The sequence below is a fragment of the Lolium rigidum genome, chromosome 3 (genome assembly GCF_022539505.1).
Source record: "Lolium rigidum isolate FL_2022 chromosome 3, APGP_CSIRO_Lrig_0.1, whole genome shotgun sequence".
Classification (NCBI taxonomy): domain Eukaryota; kingdom Viridiplantae; phylum Streptophyta; class Magnoliopsida; order Poales; family Poaceae; genus Lolium; species Lolium rigidum.
Genome location: NC_061510.1, coordinates 150,978,015 through 150,987,859, shown reverse-complemented (window position 1 = coordinate 150,987,859; position 9,845 = coordinate 150,978,015). Strand labels below are relative to the sequence as shown.

The following is a 9,845-nucleotide window of genomic DNA, read 5'->3' as shown; positions in this document are numbered from 1 at the left end:
TGGCCTGTCCTGGCTTAGGATTTTCGGGTCGGGTCATCCGGGCCGGGCTGCCCATGCCTAGCTATACGTGAAATCACCACATCATAATTCGAGATCGGAGTGCAATAGTTTGGCCAGTAACATTTAAATGGCATTAAGAATTCGGAACCAAAGTTGTCCGATGTTTGACTAAACTATGTCGATTGTTGTTGGAGGACACTAAGTGTACACTTTGGTAGCAAAAAATGCTAACAATAAATTAGAAGGAAAGAAGCATATGTACCCGGAAGCCGAATTGGAATTCTGAGAAACAACACAAGATTTTAGACTAGAACAAAAAATAACACTTTGTTTCCAATACAATAATGATCTCCAAAAACACGTACAGGCTCCAATTAAAATGTGGAAAGTATGATTGGATGATCGTCAATGTCAGGGTTCGGAATATCATCGGCAGAACTACAGATAAATTAACTGAAAATGTATTATATTCATCACATTTCCACAGTACAAAGGGGCTAACACTAATTACAAGACCTCGTGAACAGGGGAGGATAATAGAACCCTTGAGAAGCGAGGCTCTCGGAACAGCAGCAAACAAACAAAAAATAAAGATACAGGGAATCGGAAGAAAGAACAAAAATGTCCTACAAGTAAGAAAATAATGAAGATACACAAACTCCTCTTCTGCCTTTCGCTGCCACCGAGCAGTTGAGAAAGACCACGAGAGCAATTGCCGAGTTAGATAATGTCACTTCTTCCCTTCTCAGAGGATCTGAGCTAGCTCTTGGAGATGACCAGCTCACGCAGCAAGTCCTTGACCTCGTCGGGGTCGCGGAGGGAGAAGGAGGCGAGGGTGTCTTTGGGGAACCTGGTGACGAGGATGCCGGCGCCCTGGCCCCTGCTGCGCAGCACCTTGAACGCATCCTCGTCGGTGCGGTCGTCGCCGATGTAGATGGGGAAGACATCGGGGCGGTCCGCGAAGCCGAGCGCGCCGAGGAGGAACTCGAGCGCCCTGCCCTTGTCCCACTTGATGACAGGGCGGATCTCCAGCACCTTCCGCCCCTGCGTCAGCCGCAGCCTCGGGTACTCCCGGAGCACCGACCGGACCTGCTCCGCCAGTGTGCCCCATGTCTGTACAACAACAAGGACGAACAGAATCAGATCCTGTCCCCATTCCTGGCACGTGCGTAAATTTTTGTTTTTTATGAATTTTTACCTTCTCGTCAACGCAGCGGAAGTGGACGGACAAGCAGAACTTGTTGTTCTCCACCATGGCGCCAGGGATGGCGGCCATCTTCTCCACCAGTAGGTCGTGGACCTCGCCGATCATCGGCAGGAACTCGCTCGCCGGCTGGCACAGCACTGACCTCGCATGCTCCCCCTGCAAGAAACTCAACCGTCAAACGAGTCCTTTTCAGGAGAAATCTCGTGGCATGTGAGCCAAAGATTATACTACTACAAGAAAAACAATGACGAAATTAAGGTTCTTAATATATGCGTAGAGGGTAGAAAAAGAAAGAGAGATGTTGACAAGCTAGAGTAGTGTTAACCGACCTTGCTGGGCGTGTTGAGGTGGTGGTTGGAGTCTGCTGTGGGGCCTTGGATGTCCATTCCATGGCTCCCGGCGTAGTACAGCTCCGCCAGCCTCACGAAGTTGAACACCTGCAAGTTCACCGGCCATGAGTTTCGCCACTAACATCGCCATCAGAACCACACAAGCAGCAACAGGGACGGCGGAAATATAAAAAGGAAGTCCATCTCCTGCGGCATGGCCGGTCAACCAATGGCAGCGAAGCTCCTGCCAAACAAGTGGAGGAGCTTCTAGTCTAGTTCTAGGCTGCTACTTTTCTTTCTTTCTCGATTTATCAATGAATGAGGAGCTCGTGAGCGGACGACGCATGCGACGAATGTAGTACCTTGTCTCTGCCCCGGCCGCTCACGATCGCCGTCGGGAAGTGCTCCGCCACGCTGCGCACCGCCTCCCTCATCTGTGTGTACCGGAAGGGAGGGAGGAGTTAATTAAGCACAGGTTGCAAAGAAATAAACGATAGGAGCAGAGCTTGCTCTGCTTTTCGAACTCCCTTACCTCGTCGGTCATCACGGCGCTGTCGGGGTCCTCCACGATCGGGGACAGCGTGCCGTCGTAGTCCAGGAACATCACGATCTGTTTCCCGCTCGCCGCCGCCGCCAGCGACTCGAACTCGCCCAATGCCGACGGGTGCTTCTCCTGCATACGGAATATACGCACAAACCAGTAAGGACACATGTTGATTTCAGAGCAGCCACCCATGGCGGGGACGCAAGACCAAGAAGATCGAGATGTCGCGAACTCGTACCATCCAGTCATCCTGCTCTGCGTCTCCAGCTGCGGCGACCCTTGGCGCCACGAGCTTGTACCGCGGCGAGGAGGCTTTCATGGAGTCGAGCCACGACCCCATCATGGCCGCGCCGAGGTCGATCTGCCCGGCCAGCATCTTGCACGAGTCACCGGTCCTCGGCGGCGGGAACGAGAAATGCCGCCCGGCCGCCACGCCCACGACGGTGTCCTCGGGTACAACCACCACGCCGTGCTTCGTCATGGCCAGTGTGCCTTGACAGGAGCAAATAAAGTCCGATCAACCGACCAAACTCGCAACCACGAGCAGGTTGCGGTAGCACTATTTTCCCTGATGGGGATTTGGGAGTTGAAACTTGAAAGAGATGATGGTTGGGGAATGGAGGGATGCGGGGGAGATGGTTTCTGCTTGTTTGTGCAGTTTGTGTGTGGAGTTTGCGGTGGTGGAGGAGGGTATTTATAGGTGTTAGCGGAGGTGATGTGTGCCTTTCTCTTTTTTGTATTTATTTTTCCGTCTAAATGATATGGTACTTTTCTTCTCCACTGGGTCTGGGTGGTTGGGAGCTTCAGAAAATTACAACATGTAAGTGTCTAGATTTTGTTTTGCGGCATGGAGGTGGCTCTTTTGCTTCTTTTATTTCGACATAGCGTCTCTCTATGCTGGAGACTTTTGGGTTTGTGCAACAAGTATAATACCTTGGACGAAGGCATTTTGCCTCTTTGTTGGGATTGTTTTTTTGCGTGGACTCTTTGTTGGATATACTACCTGGTAGTAGGATTGGAAGTCGGTTACTTTTGTTTCAGGATCCACTAAGCTGTGCCAAAAATGTGTTAATACATTGTGCATTATCATTTTGATAGTAAGGAAATTAGCAGTCCGTGACAAAATAGCAAACATAATAACAGAAATGCATTTTGGCTCATAGGTCTAGATGCACCCATTATCTAAAAAAATATATATTCAGAATTGTTAAAAATCTGAAATAAAATTCTCCGCGCATTCTATGTATGCACACAAAGTTTGGCGAAAGAATGACATTTTGTGACTTGTATAAAAAGATAATTTTTGGTGCTTCAAAATGGCTTCTCACAAGACATTTATTTGTATTTTTGCACATACTAGAAAAAATGTCTTTCTCCACAAAATTTTGTGTTCTAACATAATATGTCCGGATCTACACCCAGGTATCTTTTTCCTTTAAAGATTTTGAAATAAACTTAAAATGCATTTTTGTAATAGTTGCATCTAGACCTATCAGACAAAACACCATGTCCACAATAATGTATACAAAATGGAACAATAATATATTGTAAAAGGACCACTCCAGTGGGTGATCGTTTTGCAGGTTGTTGCTCTTGAAATCTAAATAGTTATGGGAATATTTGACAAACAAAAATAACCATAGCTATGTTGCAAAGCTATAATGATATACTTAATCGTAATTCCATGGTTTGCTTTGAGTTTCGTGCTCCTTGAGTTCACTACTCCCTCCGCCTTCAAGTAAGAGTACTTCTCGCTCTTTTGTAAGTTGAATTTTTTAAACTTTACACGCAAAATAAAAAGGATTTTTTAAACTTTGACCAACTTTATTTTAAAAAATAGCAACATACTCCCTCCGTTCCTAGATATAAGCCATATTGTTTTTTTAATCCAGGATATAAGGTGTATTGCGTTGCACCAATTGCGTGGAGAATATTTTTAAGGATTTGATTATATTTTCTTGTCTTATGCAAAGTCCTCTATTAGGTCACTTAATTGTCCAGGGTTAATCCTGCCCAAACATGGTGCAATTTCTCCTCAATGTGGCTTCTTTAATTTCGTGCCAAAATGGAAAAAACTATGTGGCTTTTATATAGGAACTGAGAGTATATACATCAAGTTGGTATAAAATGAAACTACATGTCAAGAGGGATCAAGTGACACTAAATTGGTTTCATAAATGTTGTTACTTGTTTTTTTGAAGTTGATCAAATTTACAATATTTGACTTAATACAAAAGGTTGAAGTACACCTATTTGTGGACGGCAGGGTATACTCAACGTATGCCAAAAATATAATTCGTATCATTTCTGGTTAGACTTTAAGAAGTCTGACTAAATATGTAGAAAACAATATCAAGGTATACAACACCGAATCTATAATTTTAAAACCGTCTGAAATATACCTCTATACTATATGGTATAGTAGATGTCAATATTTTTCACTATTTATTTAATCAAAATTTACAAAGTTTAACTTTGACAAACACTAATAGATGTCACATTTCGACCTAGAGGGATTATCATGTTTGGCTTCTTGTTGTGAACAATATTTCAGTTGTAATCTTGTTCATCACTTACCCAGTGGCGGAGCCAGCTTGTGCTAGGGTGGGGCATGCATTTGTTACAAGAAAAAAAATCATCATGATATTTTGCAAGTACTCTTAGCATTTATCAGATGGGTGTATCTATTTAATACTCCATCTAATCTATAATATATGTCGTGGTTTTAATTCCAATATGGTTTTTTTTTTCAAATTTAAACTAACACCAAGTCACTTAATATGGATTGGAGGGAGTACACTAGACATCATGGAAGTTGTGGCGCCAAAAAAATGACTTTTGAATAGATGTTTGCATATATAATACCTAGGCCAAGCAACAAAACTCTTCAAGTTAATATTGTACACCGGAGTGGTTGATTTGTAGTCCATTAGTCAGCATTTGCAGCTGACACCTAAATAACCGAGAGTGCCAAAGAGACCAGATACGACACCAACTGCATAAACCAAGGGGAAGATGCATGCAACTGCTTGGAAGGCAGTTTGCTTTACTTTTAGAACTCAGATCTTTATTGAGTAGCGAGCCAAACAGAGCACAACTTGTAATCTCCTTAACGAAAAATTAAGGTTTTCCAATGCAACTTTGATACCACATAGAGAAAGAAAGGGCACATGACTTGAACCGGCTTGAGAGGACGGGTATGCTATACAGTCGTCTACCGTGTAACTGGCCCACTGGTGGTGGTACTTTGGTTGAGCATAATTTTGTGTGTATTTTTGAGGACACCATGAACAGTAAAACAGCGGTGGGAGTATCTAAATAATAGGTGTACTGTTTTTGTTTTTTAAAAGATGTGTTCATAGTTCCCCAAAAATATTTCAATCAGGCTTTTGTAAAACATGCTTAGATAGCCCAAACGACCGAGGTTACAAAGATTTACAATAAAAACATCACACCAACAAATGGCTAAAAAAGAAAAGAAAAACACAACCATCATCACCAAATGACCTGCGATAAGTACATGTTTTTACTCAAACTTTTTGTTTTTACACAAGCTTTTGTCACAACTAATGAGCGTACAATGGATAACCTGATACCAAGGTAGGTATTTACGCGCCTTTGCTTTTTCATCGATTCGATTCTTATAAACCTGTTTTAGTTTATTTTCGAACATGATATCGATGTCTTCACTACTTCTGTTGGGTCCTGCCATCCACTCGTCGACTCTTGTAGGCACATGGGTGGGGATACGCTGAACTAAGCAGCCTTGGAGTTGCATTCTGTCTATGAAGGCATCCTGCTGAGGTTGTAGTGAAACATCGATGCATTGTGCCTCGTGTCCTCGTTATTCATGCATGGTTTGAGGTTGGGCCCGGCTGGGTCCTTTTTTCATTTAGGTCTAAAGTTGGTGGCGCCTCCACACTTATCGCAGGTCATTTGGTGATGTCGGTCGTGTTTTTTTTTTCTTTTTTAGCCATTTGCTGGTGCGATGTTTTTATTGTAAATCATTGTAACCTTGGTCGTTTGGGCTATCTAAGCATCTTCTTCTCAATACAAAGACGTGTTATCATGCTCCCAAGCATGTTCGAGTCTTTGAGAAGAAAAAAACATGTAAATTAAAATGTATTCATGAAATATATATACATTAACCACTCGATCAGAAGTTACCCTGTTTCATCTATGTACGTTCTTTTGCTCCCTCAAGGTTTCTAACAGAAAGGTTGTACTACCTTTTCATGTCCTTCTCAGTTCTCATAAAAATGTTTTGCAGAGTAGACAATCCAAACCTAACAAGCGCACATTGGAAAACAGGCGTATCCATGGGCTGATTGGCCTTTTCCTATACAAAATGAAAACAAATCTAAACCTTATACATTGCAAGTTAACCTCACGCTGTTAAGCATGGACGTAGAAGTTTCACGAGCATCTCCGAGATGAAGTCAAAGTCGCAGTTTCCAGGCCGATCTCCCTAATTTCCATAGCGCCCTTACGCTACCTCGAAAGTAATTAGCATAGTTTAATTACATGTTTGCAGGCATAATTGTCCCCACATCACATGTACATGCGCAGTGGTGCCAAAACTTTAATTATATATACTTGTGTTGGGTATGTTCAAGTGCACGCGTAAGTTGATTATTGACAAGTTCTGTACTACTTCTAGCAGTATTCTGCATGAGGATTCTCTCCCCTATGTTCTCCAATTTGGGAGTCAAGTCTACGGCCGTCTACATTACTTTGACTCTTGGGAAAAGCTGATGAATCTCATGACTGATGACCCCATGACTGCAAGAATGCATGGGGATCACCGATTGAACAACAAACAATACAAGACAGAATCAGCAGAAGCTGCCATGCTTCTTCCTGCTTGCTCTTCTTCTGTCTTAAGATACGCACATATTAACTTTGGAATAGTTCTACAAATGTTATTGTGGGCTATCTTGTCAAAAAGGTGCTCCTAAGAAATAAGTACGCGATCACACAGCCCTTTGTATAACAGACAGATACTCCATTCAAGTTGTTGTGGTGGGTACGTTATGTGAAATTCTACAAAAAAAAAAGTGTGCAGTAATTTCCTACATACTTCCTCCGTTTTGGTGCTCACTCATTTTGAGTTGGTGCTCACGATTAAAATTAAGATGAGGGGAATATGTGCAGCGGGTACGGCCTTAAGTTGAGATGCACGGCTACTTAAAGGTAATAATCACTAGTTTTTTTTTCTGAATTGATCGATGAATTTCACTACCTAGCATTTCCGAAGCATGAGATCATGTTGCATATCACAATATTGAGGAAATAGGGGAAGAAGATATGAAAATAAGTAAAATAAAATTACCTATTGTTGGCCTAACTTCTAGAGAGGATAAATTCCTTTCTATTACCCGTCGGTAACTAAGTTTGTTTTGAAAAATCATTCAAACGATTCTAGTACATTGAATGATTGAAGATCCTCTTTTCCGGGGCAACGGAAACTCTAGCCTATACTATAGAACTTTTTTTTTAGAAACATCGGAGATTCCATATACTGGCGAGGTGTGGACTGAATCGGAGATACTTTGATCGGACAGACTACCGGAACAATACTGGCGAGGTGTGGACTGAATCGACAGGAAATTTCTTTGCCCTCAAGATTCCAAGCAGCACGCACGTCGATGCACGGGAACGTGAAAGGTAAAACTAAAGAAAGGTCTAGTTTCGCATATAAAAGATTCATAGCCAGATTCACAACCGTTCTGAATTACTCTGTGGTCAAAGTCTCTAATGCCGCCATTTACTACGAGCCAAACCGGCCAGACTCGTATTTCTCCGTCATGTGTTCTCTGTCTCCGCACCATGTACACTTGTACCATCCCGTAAAGTGCACGTATACGCAATTCAAACTGTCCAAGAAGTAATTCCACAAGAATTGCACCTTTTATCCCTTGTTTGTGATTGAAAAAAAAACAATTTGGGTTAGGGCTTCTCTAATTTTCGTAAAAAACACGAATCGCTCCATTTAGGTCGTTTGACGCAATTTCGAACAAGGCAGGCCCACAATCAGGCAGACCTTTAGTGAAAATTCATATGAATACCTCATTTGCGGAACTTGCTCCCGATATTAACCTTTGAAGCATTTTCTGTCCTTTTGGCAAGTGAGATTTGCTTGTCAGGAAGGCGTGAACTGAAGACTGTGTCACTACCTAATGAAGGAATAAGTATTTGAAACAAATTAAAGCCAGTACTTGATAATTAACTAGCTAACTAGTTGCATTATTCATGAAAGCATTGGTAACCATTCGTAAGATATACTTATTATCCACATTTGTCCATGGCATCCTAGAATGTGAGCAATCAGAGTTCTATAACTTTGAATTATATTGTTTTTAGAATTTTTTCACCATTTGAATCTAATACTAATAGATTCCCATGAAAAAGGGTTAATTATTGGTTTGCTATTACAGCCCGCGCAACACTCAGTTTTGCCACTAGAGCAGAATGGTGCTCACCGCTTCGGGCGTAGCTGCTATGGCGAGGCCAAACGGCCAGGCTTCAAATGTTTCCATCTCATGCCATTAGTGAAAGTGGGCCTGGATCTTACATGTAGGACCACGCAATGACAAATAGGGTGAAGATTGAATTACCCCTATTCCCGCACACACCCTTCTGTTGCTCCCGCCACAACCCGCGTCCCTACAGGCACCACCTGCGCCGCCACAACCTGCGCCACTGATACGTCAAAATTGCATCACTTTTTTATATCATAATTTACTGTTATTCATCGATATAATTCATATTTAGAGGTAATACTTATGTCATTCCATCTATTTTTGCATGATTGATGATTATTAGAGCATTAACCGCCGGGGCTACAATTCTGCTGGAAAAAGGACCGTCAAGACACCATATTTCTGAAGAACAACAATTCCCAGAAAATATACAAAAAATCCTATTTTGCCAGATGATGGAGGAAGCCAGAAGGGGAGGACGAGATGGGTCAGGAGGGGGCCATACCACCCCTAGGCGCGGGCCTGGCCCACCTCTGACGTCGCCCCCTCGCGTATTTCAACCCCCCGAGAAACCTAAGACGGGGGGAGTGACTAGAGATATATTCCACCGCCGCTACGGGGCGGAGAACCAGAGAGAGAGAAAAGCTCTCCGGCAGGCTGAAATCTGTCGGGGAAATTCCTTCCCGGAGGGGGGAATCGTCGCCATCGTCACCGCCATCGAGCTGGACTTCATCGGGATCATCATCACCATCATCTCCACCACCAGTACCATCATCACCACCATCTCCACGCCGTCCCGCTGTAACATCTTGGGTTTGATACTTGTCTAGTTCATAGGGGAAAATTTCCTGGTGTTGATTACTCCTTGTAGTTGATGCTATTGAGTGAAACAATTGAATTAAGGTTTATGTTCAGATTGTTATTCATCATTATATCACCTCTGATTATGATCCATATGATGTCTCGTGAGTAGTTCGTTTGGTTCTTGAGGACATGGACGAAGTCATGTTGTTAGTTGTGGAACTATGTTGAGTAATATGCAATGATTTGATATTTAAGTTGTGATATTCTTCTAGTGGTATCATGTGAACGTCGAATACATGATACTTCACCTTTATGGGCCTAGGGGAATGCAACGTGTATTTGGCTACTAATTGTGGGGTTGTGGGAGCGACAGAAACCCAAACCCCCGTTAGGAAACCGGTGCACGAGGGAGTGTAGGATCTCAAAGTTTAAGGCTGTGGTTAGATTTATGTTAATTACTTTCTTGTAGTTGCGGATTC

The 9,845-nt window shown here is 42.9% G+C and overlaps 1 protein-coding gene across 1 annotated transcript; it reads right to left on the bottom strand.

Moving 5' to 3' along the window:
- Positions 1-491: 491 nt before the first annotated feature.
- On the bottom strand, positions 492-2,713 carry LOC124698424 (probable trehalose-phosphate phosphatase 9). The gene is made up of 6 exons (XM_047230912.1): positions 2,319-2,713; positions 2,069-2,209; positions 1,899-1,970; positions 1,537-1,644; positions 1,199-1,363; positions 492-1,113 (listed from the first exon to the last, which is right to left on the bottom strand). The coding sequence occupies exons 1-6, from the start codon at positions 2,559-2,561 to the stop codon at positions 760-762; spliced, it is 1,083 nt and encodes a 360-aa protein (XP_047086868.1). The 5' UTR covers positions 2,562-2,713; the 3' UTR covers positions 492-759.
- Positions 2,714-9,845: the final 7,132 nt, after the last annotated feature.

Coding starts and splice junctions, on each gene's coding strand:
- LOC124698424 (XM_047230912.1), bottom strand. CDS start 2,561: ATGACGAAGCACGGCGTGGTGGTTGTACCCGAGGACACCGTCGTGGGC. Junction 1,364..1,536: donor ACCTCAACACGCCCAGCAAG/GTCGGTTAACAC, acceptor AGTTTCTTGCAG/GGGGAGCATGCGAGGTCAGT. Junction 1,114..1,198: donor TCCGCTGCGTTGACGAGAAG/GTAAAAATTCAT, acceptor GTTGTTGTACAG/ACATGGGGCACACTGGCGGA.